The sequence below is a fragment of the Entamoeba dispar genome, genomic scaffold (assembly GCF_000209125.1).
Source record: "Entamoeba dispar SAW760 scf_1105229461063 genomic scaffold, whole genome shotgun sequence".
Taxonomy (NCBI): domain Eukaryota; phylum Evosea; order Mastigamoebida; family Endamoebidae; genus Entamoeba; species Entamoeba dispar.
In genome coordinates, this window is record NW_001854505.1 from 7,966 (window position 1) to 26,292 (window position 18,327).

General features: G+C 23.9%; 7 protein-coding genes across 7 annotated transcripts in view, besides 24 other annotated features; 3 read left to right on the plus strand and 4 right to left on the minus strand.

Annotated features, from left to right (window-relative positions):
- Positions 1-878, plus strand: part of EDI_172370 (multidrug resistance protein, putative) — a gene marked incomplete at both ends in the record, with an annotated part of 1,464 nt that extends 586 nt beyond the window's left edge. The window contains 4 exons of the mRNA XM_001738029.1: positions 211-302; positions 382-428; positions 516-573; positions 622-878. Of these exons, the coding sequence (XP_001738081.1) occupies positions 211-302; positions 382-428; positions 516-573; positions 622-878 (454 nt within the window). The remainder of the gene's footprint in view (positions 1-210; positions 303-381; positions 429-515; positions 574-621) is intronic.
- A 45-nt stretch (positions 879-923) lies between these two features.
- Positions 924-1,035: a microsatellite.
- Positions 1,036-2,135: 1,100 nt separating this feature from the next.
- Positions 2,136-2,238: a microsatellite.
- Positions 2,239-2,243: 5 nt separating this feature from the next.
- Positions 2,244-2,319: a sequence feature (AT_rich).
- A 2-nt stretch (positions 2,320-2,321) lies between these two features.
- Positions 2,322-2,703: a repeat region.
- An 83-nt stretch (positions 2,704-2,786) lies between these two features.
- Positions 2,787-2,836: a sequence feature (AT_rich).
- A 158-nt stretch (positions 2,837-2,994) lies between these two features.
- Positions 2,995-3,070: a sequence feature (AT_rich).
- Positions 3,071-3,278: 208 nt separating this feature from the next.
- Positions 3,279-3,316: a sequence feature (AT_rich).
- A 742-nt stretch (positions 3,317-4,058) lies between these two features.
- Positions 4,059-6,233, plus strand: EDI_172490 (GCN20-type ATP-binding cassette protein GCN3, putative; the record flags this gene model as incomplete). Its single annotated transcript, XM_001738030.1, has 1 exon — positions 4,059-6,233. The coding sequence occupies one exon, from the start codon at positions 4,059-4,061 to the stop codon at positions 6,231-6,233; it is 2,175 nt and encodes a 724-aa protein (XP_001738082.1).
- Positions 4,540-4,586: a microsatellite.
- Positions 5,624-5,654: a sequence feature (AT_rich).
- A 32-nt stretch (positions 6,234-6,265) lies between the features above and the next one.
- Positions 6,266-6,309: a sequence feature (AT_rich).
- Positions 6,310-6,369: 60 nt separating this feature from the next.
- Positions 6,370-7,359, minus strand: EDI_172500 (uncharacterized protein; the record flags this gene model as incomplete). The annotated part of the gene is made up of 1 exon (XM_001738031.1): positions 6,370-7,359. The coding sequence occupies one exon, from the start codon at positions 7,357-7,359 to the stop codon at positions 6,370-6,372; it is 990 nt and encodes a 329-aa protein (XP_001738083.1).
- A 170-nt stretch (positions 7,360-7,529) lies between these two features.
- Positions 7,530-7,608: a sequence feature (AT_rich).
- Positions 7,609-8,772: 1,164 nt separating this feature from the next.
- Positions 8,773-8,802: a sequence feature (AT_rich).
- Positions 8,803-9,446: 644 nt separating this feature from the next.
- Positions 9,447-11,216, plus strand: EDI_172510 (uncharacterized protein; the record flags this gene model as incomplete). Its single annotated transcript, XM_001738032.1, has 1 exon — positions 9,447-11,216. One exon carries the CDS (start codon positions 9,447-9,449, stop codon positions 11,214-11,216), a length of 1,770 nt encoding a protein of 589 aa, XP_001738084.1.
- Positions 11,208-11,251: a sequence feature (AT_rich).
- Positions 11,252-11,297: 46 nt separating this feature from the next.
- Positions 11,298-12,071, minus strand: EDI_172520 (protein ARV1, putative; the record flags this gene model as incomplete). Its single annotated transcript, XM_001738033.1, has 1 exon — positions 11,298-12,071. The coding sequence occupies one exon, from the start codon at positions 12,069-12,071 to the stop codon at positions 11,298-11,300; it is 774 nt and encodes a 257-aa protein (XP_001738085.1).
- Positions 11,769-11,790: a sequence feature (AT_rich).
- A 192-nt stretch (positions 12,072-12,263) lies between the features above and the next one.
- On the minus strand, positions 12,264-12,757 carry EDI_172530 (uncharacterized protein; the record flags this gene model as incomplete). The annotated part of the gene is made up of 2 exons (XM_001738034.1): positions 12,264-12,394; positions 12,463-12,757. The coding sequence occupies 2 exons, from the start codon at positions 12,755-12,757 to the stop codon at positions 12,264-12,266; spliced, it is 426 nt and encodes a 141-aa protein (XP_001738086.1).
- Positions 12,431-12,457: a sequence feature (AT_rich).
- A 6-nt stretch (positions 12,758-12,763) lies between the features above and the next one.
- Positions 12,764-12,808: a sequence feature (AT_rich).
- A 31-nt stretch (positions 12,809-12,839) lies between these two features.
- Positions 12,840-12,890: a microsatellite.
- A 23-nt stretch (positions 12,891-12,913) lies between these two features.
- Positions 12,914-13,019: a microsatellite.
- Positions 12,960-17,981, minus strand: EDI_172540 (uncharacterized protein; the record flags this gene model as incomplete). The annotated part of the gene is made up of 1 exon (XM_001738035.1): positions 12,960-17,981. The coding sequence occupies one exon, from the start codon at positions 17,979-17,981 to the stop codon at positions 12,960-12,962; it is 5,022 nt and encodes a 1,673-aa protein (XP_001738087.1).
- Positions 14,492-14,526: a sequence feature (AT_rich).
- Positions 14,924-14,971: a sequence feature (AT_rich).
- Positions 15,075-15,139: a sequence feature (AT_rich).
- Positions 17,001-17,031: a sequence feature (AT_rich).
- Positions 17,982-18,010: 29 nt separating the features above from the next.
- Positions 18,011-18,084: a microsatellite.
- A 45-nt stretch (positions 18,085-18,129) lies between these two features.
- Positions 18,130-18,207: a microsatellite.
- Positions 18,208-18,327: the final 120 nt, after the last annotated feature.

The following is an 18,327-nucleotide window of genomic DNA, read 5'->3' on the forward strand; positions in this document are numbered from 1 at the left end:
TAGTCTAGTAAGTTAAAGACTCAATGAATATGTTCAATCTTTTTGAGTACTAACATATTATTTAATACTTGAAGAATATCGAAAACGGACTACCAGAGTATTCTAATAGTAATGAATTTTTACGGTTTCCGTGTAAGAAATAATTTATATTCTGAGGGGAAATCAATTTAAAGAAAAGAGCATATCAGTTTGAACTATTCGTATACTTAGTGATCCTATTGTTACTTTTAATATATTCAATGTGAATCCAGACCCTAATGAAATTTCATCAAAGAATAATTTATATGGTACACAAAGAAAAGGTTAATTTAATAAAACTATTCAAATATTCAGATTGAATAGATTTGATTTTATTAATCATCAGGATTATAAGTTCAATAGGAAATGGAATAATGCAACCACTCATGACAGTTTTAATGGGAGATATGGTTAATAGTTATATCTACACTCCAGAAGATAATAGATAGTTAGTTATATGATTGTTGAAGAAATAAAAGAATCATTGAATAAAATAGAGTATATTTTGGAGTAATAAGGATGGTATTAAAATGTGTGAGGATATTTTCATTGATTGTAGTTGCACAAAGAGAAAGAATTAGAGTGAGAAAATTATATTTTAAGTCATTATTAAGACAAGATGGACATGGTATGATTTCCAAGAATCAAGAGAATTAACAATAAGAATAGCAACAGATATTAAAAACTTACAAGATGGAAATGGTCCAAAATTTGGAATGATTTTTCAAATATTCTCAATAGCTATTACAGGTTATATTCCTGAATTTATTAAATCATGTGATCTAACACTTGTACTGATAGTAACAGTTCCATTATCATATTTCTTTCACCGATTTTCAAATGGTTTGAATGAAATATGAAACAAAAACATTAAGTGTGTTTGAACTATTTGGTAGTATTCTAGAAGAAATAATAAGAAATAATAAGAAATAAAAGAATAATTCAATTATTAAAACAAGAACATAAATTTAATGAAGAAAAAAAATAAAAGAAAATGAACATTTTAATAAAATCAAAGGATAATGTTTTGGAATAGGATTTGGTTTTAGTATGTTTTATTTTTTGTTCATACTCACTTGGAATTTTGTATAGTAATGTGGTAATTAGAAGAAAATGAGGAAGTAAATGAGTAATTACTGTTAATGTTTTAAGAGTATTCTTTTTACTGTGAACTGAACCTCAAACATTAGCTATGGTTACAACACCTAAATTTATTATTTTTAGTACAAGTATCAGCTTATAAAATATTTACAACAATTGGTAGAATACAGATATGATTGTCAATCTACAGTTGGTGAATGTTTTAATAGATGTAATGTGAATATTAAATTTAAAGATGTTCAATTTGTTTATCTAACAAGATAGTTTCATTAAATATTAAAAGGCTTAATCTTAAAATTAAGAAAGGAGAATAATTGCAATAGTTAGGGCATCAGAATATTGGAAATCAACTAGTATTCAATTAATTTAAAGAAGTCATGACCCAATTAGAGGAAAAGTAATAATAGATGTAAAAGATATAAAAGAATTAAATATTAAATGGTTAAAAAATCAAATAGGAATAGTTGAATAAGAACCAATATTATTTGCTGAAAGTATTATTGATAATATTAAAAGAGGTATTCATAAAGGTATTGAATTAAGTAATGAAGAAATTTATACTACTTCTAAAATTGTAAATACATATGATTTCGTTTTAGTAATACCAGAATGATATAACATAATGTTAGGTGATAGAGGAAGTCAATTATCAGGAGGACAGAAACAAAGAATTGATATTGCACGTACATTAATTAGAAATCTAAAAATATTATTACTTGATAAAGCTACATCAGTACTTGATTCAGAAAATGAAAAGATTGTACAAGAAGCAATTGACAAAGCGTCAAAATGAAGAACAACAAATGCTATTAATTATTTAAAATGCAGATCAAATATGTGTTATTATAAAAGGAAATATTATAGAACAATGAACACAACAAGAATTAATAGAATTGAAAGAATTTTATTATACACTTTCTATACAACAATTTAGAATAGTGAATTAATTCAAATAAGTAATAATTAATTAGTGACTCATTTTATTTTAATGTAAAAATATTTCTTTATCTTTTAAAAATATTGTAAATATAATAATAATTAAATGTTAATAATAATATAGTATAAAATCATATAAACATTTTGTTTTGAATAATATTTTATTGATATAATTTAAAATAAAGACGTTTTATAATTTTAGATTTTATCATTTATTTAAATAAATGATATTTTATTTTCATATTTATGTTTTATTTTATTATTGTAAAATTATAACACTTATCCATATTTGATATGACATTACTGTACACTATGCTATTAGAATATTTTTGAAAAAGGAACCAAATATAAACAATACAAAGAGAGTAATGAAAAAAAAGTTCAAAAATACCAAAATAATTTAGTAATATTCTCAACCAACGAATAGTATATTTTGAGAGCATTAAATTAGTAAAGGAATTAAAAAAAAAATAAAACTTACATAATTAAAGAAAATATAAATTAATAAAAAAAAACACAAGAATGTATAGAACACTACTTTTATCACAATCAAATAAATATAAATAAATTAATTGATGATGACAATGGATTAGTCTTAGAAAATATTGAACAAAAAATAATAACTCTGTCAACACTTAATTAACTATTGATTTAATATCTAATTAGTGATTTTTAAAAATTGTTTACAATAATTTTCTTGATATTTTAATTTGCTTACATTTATTGAAGACATAAAATAATATTATTATAATATTAGAATCTAATTATATTTATTTTAATTCTTTTCTGATAATTATTAATAGTTATTTGAATCTGTCTAAAAATAATTCAATTGTAAAGCAAATAAACAAAAAATAAACTCAAGATTAAAATAAGAAGAGAATAATTATGATAATCTGATTTATCTTCTATATTTGTTAAATATCACTCTTTATACTGAAATTATTAAAATGAAATAATTATTCAATTTTAATATTGATTTCATCTTTTTAATTATTTTGAATATATTTTATTTCAATCTCTCCTTTGTTTATTGATAAGGGAAAGAAATAAAAATGGCTTTAAAAATAGTAAAATGATCTTTTGTATACCACTTAAATAATGAATCGATCTATTATTTATATTCTTTTACTAAAAGTAATAACTCAAATATTTAAATCCTATTTTATAATATTGTATTTGAATTCTTTCTGAATCGAATCACCTTGAATGTTCTCAATTACATTTTATATTATTTCATTTATATTATATTTGATTAAAACAAACAAGTTCATTATGGATATAAAATATTTTGAATAAGACACAAAATTAATAAAAATCAAATAAAACAACTTGTATTTGAATATTTATTCAACTTAAATTTAAGATTGAATGATCGAGTAATCAATTAATCACTAGATAATCATTTAATTAACACTAAATTGTTTAATGTTCATTGAATAAAAATATAGAAACGTATAAATATGCTAAAATTCAACACCAACAATCTAAGAGTATAAGTACATATTTTATTTCAAGAACATCCCTTTTAGTGTTTTACAAATACAAAAATATTTTATTTCATTATCTTAGTCATTTTTAAATAAATAAACTTGAGTTAATTGAATTTTTATCTTAATAAAAAGATATAAAGTACAGTTACACTTTCATATTTTCATTTGGTCTTAGAAACAAGCCAATACATATTATATACAACCATATTTTATGAAACTAAATGAAAAATATTCAACTAAATAAAAAGTTATGTTTTATGAATCTTTTAAACCATTCTTCGATTCTTTTTTTTTAATTATTGTCAATAAATTCACTATGTGTGTATAAAATAAAACTTGTAGAATGTATGACAGACACTTTTGTTCATAGTTATGATGTTTGAACATCAAAATGAAGAATAACACATTTTTCAAAAGAGAATGATATTAAAAACAAAATAGGGTTATGAAAAAGAAAAGAAAGACAAACTTCAAAAAGAAAAGAAAGGAACTTTTGTTATATAAAGAGAAATGTCAAATAATAACACATCACCTGAACCAGTTATTCATGCAGAAATTGAGAATGAAGAATTTGACAAAGTTGAAGAAAAGATTGAGGAAGAATTAGAACAAGAACATGAAAAGATTGAAGAAGAGAAAATTAAACCAGAAAAAGAAAAAATAATTGAATATGATAATAAAATTGATCCAATAGTTGATAATTATATTAATTCATTAGTAAATACTAAAGCAATGATTCGATCTGATATTGAAACAAGAATGTTAGCAATTATTATGTCATGTAAGGCATGTAATAGTGAAGAAAAAGCAAAAGAAATAATTGAACAAAAACTTGAAGAAAGACCAATGGAATATGATATTGTTTCTAATGTTAAAAGATTAAAGAAAGCATATAATGTAGAGAAAATAGATAATAAATTATATGGAGGTAGTTTGTTTAAAAAGACATTAGTTCAAGATTCAGCACTTGAACAAAGTGATGCAAAAATGGAAAAAAAGAAGAAAAAGAGAGAAGAAATGGAAGAAAAGAAAAGAAAACAATTATATGAAAATGCTGGATTAGTATCTGCACCAACTATTTCAGTTAATAAAGCTAAAGTTGATAGTAATTGTAAAGATGTTAAACAAGATAATATAAGTATTGCATATGGTAAACATCTTATTCTTGAAGATGCAGATTTAACATTAGCACATGGAAGAAGATATGGACTTATTGGTAGAAATGGATGTGGAAAATCTACATTAATGAGAGTTATAGCAACAAGAAATGTTGCAATTCCTGATAATATGACAATGCAATTTATTGAACAAGAAGTTGATGGAGATGATCGTTCAGTTTATCAAACAGTTTATGAAGCAAATGTTGAATTAGTTCAATTATATGAAGAACTTGCAGAACTTGAGAAAGAACCATTAGTAAATGCTGAAAAGATAACATTAGCATATTCTAGATTATCAGAATTAGATGCAGATACAGCAGAATCAAGAATTAAATCAATTCTTACAGGTCTTCAATTTACTCAAAAAGATTTTGAAAGACCAACAAAAGAATTTTCAGGAGGATGGAGAATGAGAATTTCTATTGCTAAAGCTATTTATATGCATCCAGATTTATTACTTCTTGATGAACCATCAAATCATTTAGATTTTCATGCATTAATTTGGTTAGAAGAAGTATTAAAGAATTGGGATGGAACATTATTAATTGTTTCTCATCAACGACAATTTTTAAATTCAGTTGTTACAGATATTATTCATTTTAAAGATTTTAAACTTACATATTATCCAGGAGATTATGATACATTTGAAGCAACAATGCAAAAAAAATTATTACAACAACAACGTGCATATGATGCTCAACAAATACAAAGAAAACATATTCAACAATTTATTGATAGATTTAAATGTTCTGCTGTTCGTGGTCCACAAGTTCAAAGTAGAATTAAAATGATGGAAAAAATGAAAGAAGTATCTACTGTTGTTGATGATGCAGAAGTAACATTAACATTCCCAGATGTAGAACCATTAGATTCTAATATTGTTTCATTTCATGATATTACTTTTGGATATGAACCAAATAAAATTTTATTTAAAAATTTAAATTTTGCATTAAATATGGAAAGTCGTATTGCATTAGTTGGAAGAAATGGATGTGGTAAAACTACTTTTCTTAAATTATTAATTGATGCATTAACTCCTGTAGAAGGTACAGTTCAAAGAAATCGTAAAGCACGAATTGGAGTATTTGCTCAACATTTTGTTGATCAATTAAATTTTAAAGTTAATGCAATTCAATTCTTCCAAAATAAATATCCTGAAAAAACAGTTCAAGAAATAAGATCTCATTTAGGTAAATTTGGTATTACTGGTGATTCTTCTTTACAAAGATTAGATACTCTTTCTGGTGGTCAAAAGTCTCGTGTTGTATTTGCTGATTTAGCATATAAACAACCTCATTTATTACTTCTTGATGAACCATCAAATCACTTAGATATTGAAACTGTTGAGGCATTAGCTCGTGCTTTAGCTGTATATCAAGGTGGTGTTTTAATTATTACCCATGATGAACGTCTTATTAGTCAAGTTTGTGATGAAATTTGGCACTTACATGATCAAACTATCACTAAATTCCCTGGTGATATTGTTGAATATAAACGTCATGTAAGAGCTGAAATCTTTAAGTAAAAATGAAAAAAAAAGTATTCAAATGAACGAAGTTTTTTTTTAATCTATTTCATATTTGTTAATTTTTATTATAAAAGAAAAAGAGAAAGATAAATTGAAAATGATTACAAACATCTTACAATTAAATAATAATACTTCATTCATATGAAGTAGAATTTTGATCTTGACTCGAATCATTGGTTGTTGTTGTTGTGAGTTGACTTAAGAGACTTTCTGAATGACAATTACAAAGATTACCATGTTCTATGAGTGTACTTCCTAATATTTCATTTCCATCAATAAAAGGGTGTTCAATAGCTTGTTGAGAAGAAAGACGAGAAGAAGCTTTTACAGTTAAAAGTCCTAAAATAAAATCTTTACAATCATCAGATATTTTGATATCATTTGGAAATCTCACTTTTCCTCTTAATATATTTGAAACTAATTCTTGGTCTTCACCAGCAAATGGAAATGTTCCATAAAGAAGACTGTAAATAACAACACCACATGACCAACAATCTATTTTATTACCATAAGGTAATCTTCGATATAATTCAGGTGCCATATAATAAGAAGTTCCTACTTGATCTGTCATTAATGTTTCTTTTTCTGTTTCAACTGATAATCCAAAATCACTAAGTTTGACTGAAGAAATGTCATTGAATCTTTCAAGTAACATATTTTCTAATTTAATATCTCTATGTGTAATATTCACACTATGAAGATATTTCACTGCACTCATTAATCGTATAGCAATTTGTCGAACTACTCGTTCATTTTGAATTCCATTCTTTACAAGATAATCAAACAAATCTCCTCCATTCATATATTCCATTTCCATCACTGCTCGATGAGATGTTAAGTATACATTCAAACATCCTAATATACATGGATGATTTACTCTTCTTAATATACTAATCTCATTTAATATTTGCATTTCTAATCCTTCATTATTCGGTTCTTTTTCTCTAACCTGATAAATTTTAACACAGACTTCTTTTCCTGACTCTCTTAATCTACAGTGATACACTTTACTAAATCGAGCTGAGTGTAATTTATTTAAAATTACATATCTTGATTTAGGAATACTAGAATCTGTTAGAAATGTTGTTTTTATTCCATTAACTATATTCCTCAGGAAATTCATTGATTTGTGACTATTGAGTTTCATCTTAGGTTTCTTTTCTTTCTTTTGGTGTCGAAGAATTTCTGTGTTTGTATCTCAGGAAACAACAAAGTGTCTGTTCGGGGGATTATCTTAATTATTTGATTATTTTCCCGTTCTGCTCCTTTTTCTTGTGTTTATCCTTACGGAGGTTTATTTTTAAAAAAAATATTTTTAGATACTATAATTAAATAGTATGTTTATAATAAAATAATTGTAAATTAATAAAATGAGAAAATGACAAAAAATGAAATTTTTTACAGATAGAAAAAAGTATTTTTAATAGTTTGAGAGAAGATTGTGGAAGGTTAAATTATACCAAACAATACCTTTATTTTTCCATAGATCTTTTGGTTTTAAATTATAAGACTGATTTATTTATTAAAATAGAGTTTTTAATTAAACTTCTAGTTCTTTAACTATTATCCAATTTAAAAATTAGGTAGTGTCTTTTAGACACATTTAACCTTAAAAAACAATAATTCGTTTTTGTAGTTTTTTTCTGAGGAGTTAAGAGAGTATTTCTTTTTTAAAGAATTGGTTATATTATTGTGTTTAATTGCAAGTTCAGTCTTATGGCTTTTGTTAGAAAGATCTTTGAAGACTTTTGCTTTTAAAAAAATACTAAGAAAAGATGAAGAATTGATTAGATACATTAGAAGTTGTTCTTTACTTTATGAAAAGAGAAAGTTGTTATGTTCCTTAATTAGTGAATATGATAAAGAGCTAGTCATCAACAAACCACTATTTTTCAATACCCAAATTGTCAAGAGAATTACTGAGTCGTGTTAACAATAAGACAATTCTTAGTTTTGAGTTTTTCCTTAAAACAACCAACCATAACCGTTGTTCAATTTATTGGTTGGGGCTTAATTGTAACTTTATCTCTCTGGTAGACAAAAAGAAAATAATCAAGTATCTTAGTAAGTTTAATTGGTAAGAAGTAGAACAAAACAAAAAATAAATGCACACACAATAACAGAGTGTCAAGACTTAAGGACTTAAGTAGATGAATTAAAAAACCAGCAAGCAAGTAATATGGAAACACCCTCATTATCGTTGAAACACTAATGGAGTTAAGGGAGTTTGTTCAGTAAACTTAAGTAAAGTAGCTTATTACAAACAACAAATTGATGTGTAAAATCAACAACCAATAACTGTTATAATAAACTAGTTTAATGATAATAAAAAATAATTTGTTTAAAGAAGCTCAGATAGAAAATAAAACAGTGAACAAAAATGTGTTATACAAATAACCTAGTAAAAGATATAAAGAGAAGATAACAATACACAACAAAGATTTTTAATAAAATAAAACAATAACAACAATCTTTCTGGAGGTCACTTATAATAAAAAAATAGAAAATAAATGAGGGAAATGATAGTTGAACAAAGAAAAATAGAATTATTAAATAAAAATTAAAAGCAACAGAATTCAGTGTGATATAAAGGAGAAGAGTTGATAAAAGATTGTCATAGAATAACAATTTGATTCTCGTATTAACCAAAAGTGTATTGGTTTGGACTTAATAAAAAATAACAATCAAAAGAGTATTTGATAATCGTTATTAAAGAAAAGAAAACAGGTGTAGAAGGGAAGAGATCATTTTGAATTAAAAAAGTTTAAAGTAAAACATAATTTTATTATGAAGCTAATATTAAAACGATAAATTGTTATATTAGTTAATAAGAACGAATCATAACGTCAAACAAATATATTACAAATATAAAAGAATCGATAAAAGAAGACAGAAATAAAAAATAACTATCTAAACTGTAAAAAAATACTTTTCAATGAGGGAGAAAATATATAACATTAAACACTCTACGATTTGCTTTAAAATAAATTTAGGTGATAGCTATGATTGATAGTTATTGAAATTATGTGTTTAGATAAATTATTTATTTACATCTGAAGATAACAAAAGCATAATCTGTTAATAACATATTTTTTTAATTCACTGATATTCTTTTTTTGTTATTATTTCTCTTATATATATGTGTTAAATAAAACAAATAATAACTAAATAAAGAATAAAACAAACTCTAAAATTCGTAAAGTTGTCACAATGAATTTAGAAGAAGCACCAAAACACCCTGTTATTGTGAGACCAAAAGTTAACGACATCTCACGAACTATTCAACAAGTCAGTTCTAATATCTCAATTAATTCTATTGTTGGGACAACTGCACAAATTGGAACATCGTTTTTGTCACTTTTTAAACGTGTACAACAACCAATTGATACAGAGATTGTTAAATCGTTGTATTCATCTTCATCTTATTGTTATTCATCTCTCTGGGAAGAAGAAAAACACAAAATAACTTCAGAAATAGCATTAGTTATGATATTAAAAGGATCAAATTCAATTGGACTTAGATTTGTATTAAATGAGAGTTGTATTCCATCGTTAATTGATGAAGAACAAACGATAATCTCATTACGTATTTTTATTTGGACAATGGAGAAAACACATCGTGAATGTTTATTAAAATGGATTCAAATGATTGATCGTTTAGAAGAGGGAGAAATTAAAGAAATGACTTTAAACCAATTATTTATATGTTTCTGTTGTGAAAAAGAAAAAGAAAAAATACAATCTTTATATCAAGCACTAAAAGGTTCAATCACAGTATTTGAACCTGAAGCAGGAGATCCTTTATTTTATGATGATGAGGAATCAGAACAATCTTTACTAATGGCTGCATCAGTTCAAACAATGTTTCGGTTTGTATTTAATAATACATTAATAGAAAGTAATTTTATTGAACATTTCGCTATATTTTCTATATTTATTATAGACCCTCTTTTATTTATTGAATACCTTGAAAAGATTACTTGTAACTTAGGAGATGAAATGTCTTCTAATCAGTTAAGTTCATTAGAACAAAATTTATATTCAAGAAGACTTTATTCATTATTTAGGAGTTGGTTAGAAATGCATGCAGAATACTTCTCAAGAGAATGTCCATTTCTACTTGAAAAAATTAAAAGATCAAAAACAATTAAATACCAAGGGTTTAATGAACAAGAACGAGTTGTGATTAACGCTCTTATTGGAAGGGCAAGAAGTAGATCACCGTTAATGTCACCATCACTTCATGAAATAAATGAAGGAAAACCAAATATGCCATATAAATCAATAAAAGAAATAAAAGAAATGTTTGAAGAATATAAGAATTATAAACACGCAAATAGAACAGTTAAACATGTTATTAATGATAAAATTAGATTACAACTAGCACAACAATTAACATTATTTGATCAAGCAAAATTAAGATCAATTAAATTATATGAAATTATAACAAAAAAAGAACATTGTTATTCAATAGATTCATATAGTAAATTTATAAGTAAATTAGGTGACTTAGTTTCTTCAGTTATAACTTCTAATTCACTTGAACGAATTAAAAATGAAAAGTTTTTTATTAAACTAACACTTACATTAGTTAAACTAGGTAATTTTAATGTTGCATCAACAATCTTCTCATCAATCCATGTTGCTGTAAACGATGTTGATTTTAATAAATTAAGTAAAGAACTTCAAAATGATTTAATTAAACTTCGTTCATTGTTTTCATTAACTTCAAATTATAAAAGATATAGAGAAGTATACAACAAATCTAATTATCCAAAACTTCCAATATTATTTGTTTGGATGGGTGATTTATTTCATACTAATGAATTACCAGTGATGTTTGATGAAGAAAAAAAATTAGTTAATGCTAAAAAAATACGATCATTAGGAAGAATTATATTATCAATAAGAGATGCACAAACAATAAGTTTTCATTTTAATCCATTACCAAATGTTCAGTCTTGGTTAATGAAATTATAAATATTTATTCTTCTTTTTATTCTTTTTTTTTATAACCATTTAGAAATGAAAGATTAAATAATGTAAAAACTATTGATTTACTTAAAAAGTATAAAGATCTCCAATTAATAAATCTAATAACCTTTTATTTTTAATATAATATGTTAATGGAGTTAAAGGGAAGAATTGAGATGTAATAATAGTGTATATTGTTCCAATTACAAAACCAATAATTAACATTTTCCATGTAGATATTTCAAATACAACACTCATACATGCAATAAAAGTTAAATTTGCCATTGTTATAGAAAATAAATAAATAGGTAATGAATTTGTCCACATTAAAACTAAACAAAGAAATACTTTTCCCAATGATCCAATAAGATATGATTGAGCAACTAAATTACATGAATCTTTAAAACTAATTCTTTTATAAAAACTAAATGGAATAATAAACATTGCTAAGAAAAATATATCTTCTATTACTATTTGAATTCCATTCCAAATAAATGAATAAATTGATGGTGTTGATGTTGTCATTTGACGAATATATGATTCTAATAACAATGAGCCAAAAAATAATTTTATAAAAAATCCATTTATTGATTCATCATGATTAAATAATAAATGTCTATATACTGGTCGTTTTTGTAAAAGCATATCAAGAAATACTAGTACATTATCATATTCTATATATTTGTCAGCTACTTTACCACATTTTGGACATCTTAAAAGTCTTATAAATTGACCACAAAATATTTCATAAGTATTATCAATATCACACCCACATTCAATACATTTCATTGAATCTTTTTTATCAATAATTGATTCATTTTTGTTTTCACTTTTTATAGAAGTATTACTTGTGTTATTCATAACAATGAAAATGTAAATGAATCTGAAAAAGATTAAAATAAGAAGAAATTAATAATACTATCTTTTTTTTTTGTCTTATTATTTCTTAAAAACAAATTAAAATTCTTTATAAAACCCCTTTTTTGTTTTATATATTAATAAGTGATAAATAAAACATAAATAAAAGCATAATGCAGTAAATAACATACTTTTTTATTTCTTATCTGATTGTGCCCAAATAGTCTTTTTAAGAATAAACGATATCATAATATCTGCTCCTATGGCTATAACAACCACTGCAACAATAATACCAAGAATTAAAATAACTGTTTTGGAATTATCAACTACAATAAATTAACTATGTGAATGCTCAATCATACTTTATATTTATTAATTTTATATAATAACAAACTTACTTCTTCACATTCTCCATCCTTAATTGCATAATCATCTTCACATTGAGTACATACACCCATTGAACATAAAGCACAATGAGAACCACATTTATTGCAATTAAAATTACCTGATTTATCTTTTCTTAGTTCATATCCAAATTCACATCTTTGGCATGAATCAGCATCAAAACATGAACTACAATGACTTGAACAATACTGACACTCCCCAGTAATAGACACGTATTGATTGTCTAAACATGAAACAGCATAGGTTAAAGAAATAAATAATATAATACAAATAAATACCTTCATCATGAGATAAATTTTTAGTATTAATTTATTTAAGTTTTAATCAAATAAAAAGATATACAACTTCTTTATTAAAAGAGTAGAATTCTTTTTTTCTTTCTTTTCTTTCTACTTTCTTCTTTTTTTTATATTTTTTATTAAACTATAAAATAAAAAATTTTAATTATAATTTATAATAAATAAAAAATTTTAATTATTTTATATTTTAATTAATTCTTTGTTTAATTGAATTAATAATTTCATTAATTCTCACTAAATAATCAATACTCCAGTCTTTAATTATAAATCTATCAATACTCCTTTGAAACATTTTTGATTTACTACTTACTTTTAATGCAACGACAATATTATTCCCATCAAATCCAAATGAATCTATTAATTGATATGGTATTTTCCATTTGGATTTAGTTAATTCTCCAAATTCTTTTTCTACACCAATCATCGATTCTAATGTAAAAATAATTCCTTTAATTTTATTATCAGCAAATTGTTTAATCCAATCATAAAACTTTAATTCTTTAAAAGCACCACCGTCTGCTTCCATTAACATAGACCATCCTTGTGATTGAAGGTAATCAAAACAAATTATTTGTTCTGGACAATACCTTGGTGGTCTAATTCGCTCTTTCGCAATTTGTCCAAATGATATTCCTGTTAATCCGTCATTAACACTTTTAAAAAATCCTACAATTCCATCTAATGGTTTTACAACTATTCCTGCAGTACCAACTAATGCACCACCAATAAACCCTGCTGGTGCCAATTGTTTCTTTTGTGTTCCAGCAAGATCAGTCAGTCCAACAGAAGTTTTCCAAACACCTTTAACACCACGAGCAACAGAACTTACAAGATTTTTTGTACCATCTTTTAAAGAATATTCAAAAGTGGATTGCTGTGCTTTTACTAAACTTCTAGGAACATCTTTTATAGAAGTGTTGTCTTGAGTTTTTGATGATGTTACACAAAAATTTTTTGAGTCGATAGAGTCAGTTAAGTAAGTTCTGTTAAAGAATAAATCACATTCGTTTTTAGTAATTTCATCTATTCCATCCATAGAAGTAATTCTAAAAACTGTTTGTTCTTGATTAGTACTATCAGAAGAATTCCCAATAATTGCTCTAAGTCCAAATAATTTACCAACAACAATCCATTTTAAATTACCTAAACCATCCATTAACTGATCTTTAATTTGGTTAATAAATGTATTAGTAGAAAATTGCTTATTAAGGATAATTAATTTATTAATTCTAACAGGAATTCTATCAATATCCATTTCGGCTATTTGATAAACTAATTTTACTAATTTTGAATATTTTGGAGGTTTTGTAGTAGCTTTATTAATACTAATATTAACATCAATTGAATTTAATTCAAAGTCTTTAATAATCATTCTACGTTCATTTTTAGTGGTTGGTGTATTTGTATTATTTTTAATCATAAATAGTGTTGGATATTCTTTTATTGTTTCGTAAATATGTTGTAAAATATCTGGTTCGATTAATACTTCTAATGGTTGAATTGTTACAGTTGCTTTAGAAATATATCTTAATTGAAATAAATTACCTTTTGTTGGAGTAATTAATAATAATCCGATATGAAAAAATGATTTATTTGGATCATAAATCCAATCAAGTGGTCTTGGAGAAATAATAACTGGATTTTTTAATATGTCTAATGACTGAAAGTCTAGTTGAATATAATCAAATTGCATTTCTAAACCAAGGTGTCTATCTGTTCTAATAATTTCTAATAAAATTGATTTAATATTTAATGATAATTCTTCTTTTGCATTTTTTCTAAATAACGAAATTCCAAATGAAGGCAAACTTACTCCAACACTCCATTTGACTTGTTCTTTTTTACGTTTTGATGCACCAACAGTAATGACAGTAGTATTATCTTCAATATCAATAAGTACTCTTCTTTTATTTACAACAAATTCTGTATCAACATTTAATGGGTCTATAGTATCTTCATTAATAATAAGTGATCTACATCCATCTGGATCAGTCCAAGCAAATGGAACAGAATGTTGTGGAATTAATCTAACAATTAATTTAGTTCCAAATTGTTTTACCTGAAAAGATTCATTAGTTCTATTATCTAGTCTTAAAAAAGGTTGTTCACAACCACTAATAAACGTATAAAATGAACCTTTATGATTTTGAGTTTTAATATTAAAAATTTTATAAGTATTATTTGTTTTTAATAATATTTGGTATTCATCTATTTGAGTAAGGTTTAAAACTATTCCATAATTTTCAACAATTTCAATATTAATTTTGGTAAAATGAATTGGAATTTTATCACTAGGAAATAGTTTAATATTTAAACAATTATTTTTAACATTAAATACTTCATTTGTTAAATTTTGAAATATAAAATGAGGTTTAATAATAATTCTTAATGACGAAGTAATTTGATTATTAATTTTATGAGGAAGAACTCTAGTATACAAATTATGATTATTAATATGAATTGTTTTAACTTCACCTAGTTGTAAGTCAATGAAATCATTAGATACTTTATTATTTGGTTCAAGAAATATAATACTATCCATAAGAAATATATTTTTTTCATTTTTATTAGGAACTGGTGCATATAAATAATATGAATGTATTGAATGTACTTCTCCATAATTTTTAATTGAAAGAGTAATTTGACTATCATTTTTAATATAATAAGGACATTCAAATATAATATTATTTTCTTGAATTCTTTGTCTAAAATAATATGATCCAATTATTAATAATGGAAGTTCTTTTTGATTAATTGAGTATGTTATTTTTGATGATTTCATTATATTTGAATTAAATACATAACCATCAGCTACTGATAAAACAGTAATAAAATAATGAATTGTTTCATTTAGTGATGCAAAAGTAACACTTCCTTTACTAAATGGTTCAACAACAACTTGTATTTTTTCTTTAGAACTAATCCAAGAAGTATTATTTGTAGAAATAACTGGATTTGGTTGTTGAGTGGATTGAATTAGATTAAAATTTTTATTTTGAGAAGGTAAAGAAGAAGAAGGTGATAATATATCTTTTTGATTAATAGAACTTTGTTGTATTATTTTAGAAGGAGAAGTTGAACAAACAAAAGGATTATTAAGGGGTAGTACCTTATTATTTAATTCTTTTAAGCTATTAAATTTTGAATTTTGAAATAAAGAAGAATGAGATAAGGGAGTAGATGAATCATTTGAAAATGAATTTTCATTTTTAACACAAGTAATTAATAATTTTAAAGGAAGGTTATTAACAAATGTAAGAGGAGAATTAAAAACAATAGTTAAAGGAGTAATACAAGTAGAGCCCAATCGAATAGAATTACGAAAATGAAAATAAACATCAATATAATCATCAATATCAATATGTCTAATAATAGTACATTCATTTTTAAAAAGTTTACTATACAAAGAATGAATAATAAAGAGTGTGTTATATTTTGAATGATTTTTAGCAGATTTAATAACAAGTTTCAAACTATTTATACCAATCATTGGAAGAAAAGAAGAGGTTTGATTTTCAAAACAATTAGTTTCAAAATTATTCCAAATTAATTGCAAAGGAATAGAAGTTTTATTTTTAAATATTACGATAGATGAAATAATAATAATTTGAATCCTTTGATAAAAATGTATTTTAACTAAAATACATCCAATTGTTTTTTCATTTTTTTTAACTTCATAAATAGTTTTATATTGTTTTTCATTAGTCAAAGTAGATATAGTAATTGGATCAAAATCATGAATAATTATTTGAATATTTCTTTCTGAAAATAATGACATTTCAAATGTTGAATCTTTTTCAATAGTAATTGTTTTTGTTTTCATTTGAATTGTTAATTTTCCTCCAACTCTATTAATTATTTTACAATTCCCTTTATTTTTATAATACTCTTCATTAATTGATTTTGCCCAATTTTCAAATAAATTGTTCATTGAAATTATAAACTCTGGTGTAATATTTATTATTAAAAACTTTTTTGGACTAATTTCAATTTGAAATTTTGGAAGAATACATTTTCCTTTAATATCAAATGGTTCAACCAAAGGCTCAATAATCCATTTTTTATTTGAAATATTTGTGTATTGAATTTGTATTTTATTAATAGTCATTTCCATTTGTTTTTCATTAAAATCCATTAAAAATGACTCAGTACTTAATATTAATGATTTACAACTTTTAACTGTTTGTCCCTGTTGTGAAATAAATTCACTAGATAATATCATTTCAACATTTTTTATAATAATATTAAATACTATTTTAGGAAATAAAATACTTTTAGATTTAATGTCTTCTTCTATAATGTGATGAATCTGGAATTCAAATCCTTCTTTACTTATTTCTTTTTTATTTATCTCAATTGGTTGATTAAATAATATTGAAATACTTTCAATATTTTCTTTAAACTCTTTAATAAGTTTAATTGTAATATCAAGATCTCTATTTGAAAATTCTGTATTTATTGAATCTATAAACAAATTAATATTTGGGACAATTCCTATTTTTGTTGTTATATTAAAAGAATTAATATTTACGATTTGAATCTTTTCATTTCTCATTAACGTTTTACTTATTAAACTTAAATTATTACTTAGTATATTCAGTGATGTCATCCTTCCATTCTCTATTACTGTATTTCCTTTTAATGTTGCATAAATTAATAATGAATTCCCTTCATTATTTTTAAATATTAATTGACTTTCATTTAAGTCAAATACTATATTTAGTCTATATCTTTCATTTATTACTTTTTCTTTATTAATTTCTTTTTCTTTTGTTATTTGATTCATTACATTATTTCTATTTTTTGGTGGTTTTAAATCACTCAATCGTTCTTTTTGTGTTATTTGTATATCTTTCTTTTCTTTTTCTTGAAATATATTTATTCCATATCTTATCACTTCTTTTAATGACTCCCATATTCTATTTATAACGTCAGGTACTAATAATAATTTCGGTGAATTATATTCTATTCTACACATACTGTTCTTTCCGTATTTATATTTTATATTAATGCTTTCTTTCGTTTCTTCACTTTCAAGTATTTGTTCTTTTTTTTCAATATCTATTACTTTCAATTTCCCAATACTTATTTTTATTTCTTTTTCTGTTGTTAAAATAATTCCATTAAATTCTTCTACTTTGAATTGTGATTGTGCTACTGTTAAATTAACTCCACCTGCTCTCATTTTAAATCGAATTCTTGTACTCATGAAAAATTCCTTCAAATTTTAAATAAAAGTTCTTTATTTTTTTTTTTTTCATTTCCCTTTTTTCATCTTCTCATTTCTTTTCTCTTCACCCTTTCTTATCTTTCTCATTAATTCACATAAAAATGACATTACCATTTGTCACGTGAACTATTTTTTTCATTTTTTATTACTTTTTATTATTATGTTTTATATAACGTTTTTTAGTTCATTTATTTTATTTTAATTTTTGAGTTTAATATTTTTATGATAATACCATTCTTCAATTTATTTCTTTCAAAATCAATTTTATTATTTACTTACCACAAATCAATATTCTAACACAAAGCTTTTAAATATAAAAAGAAAT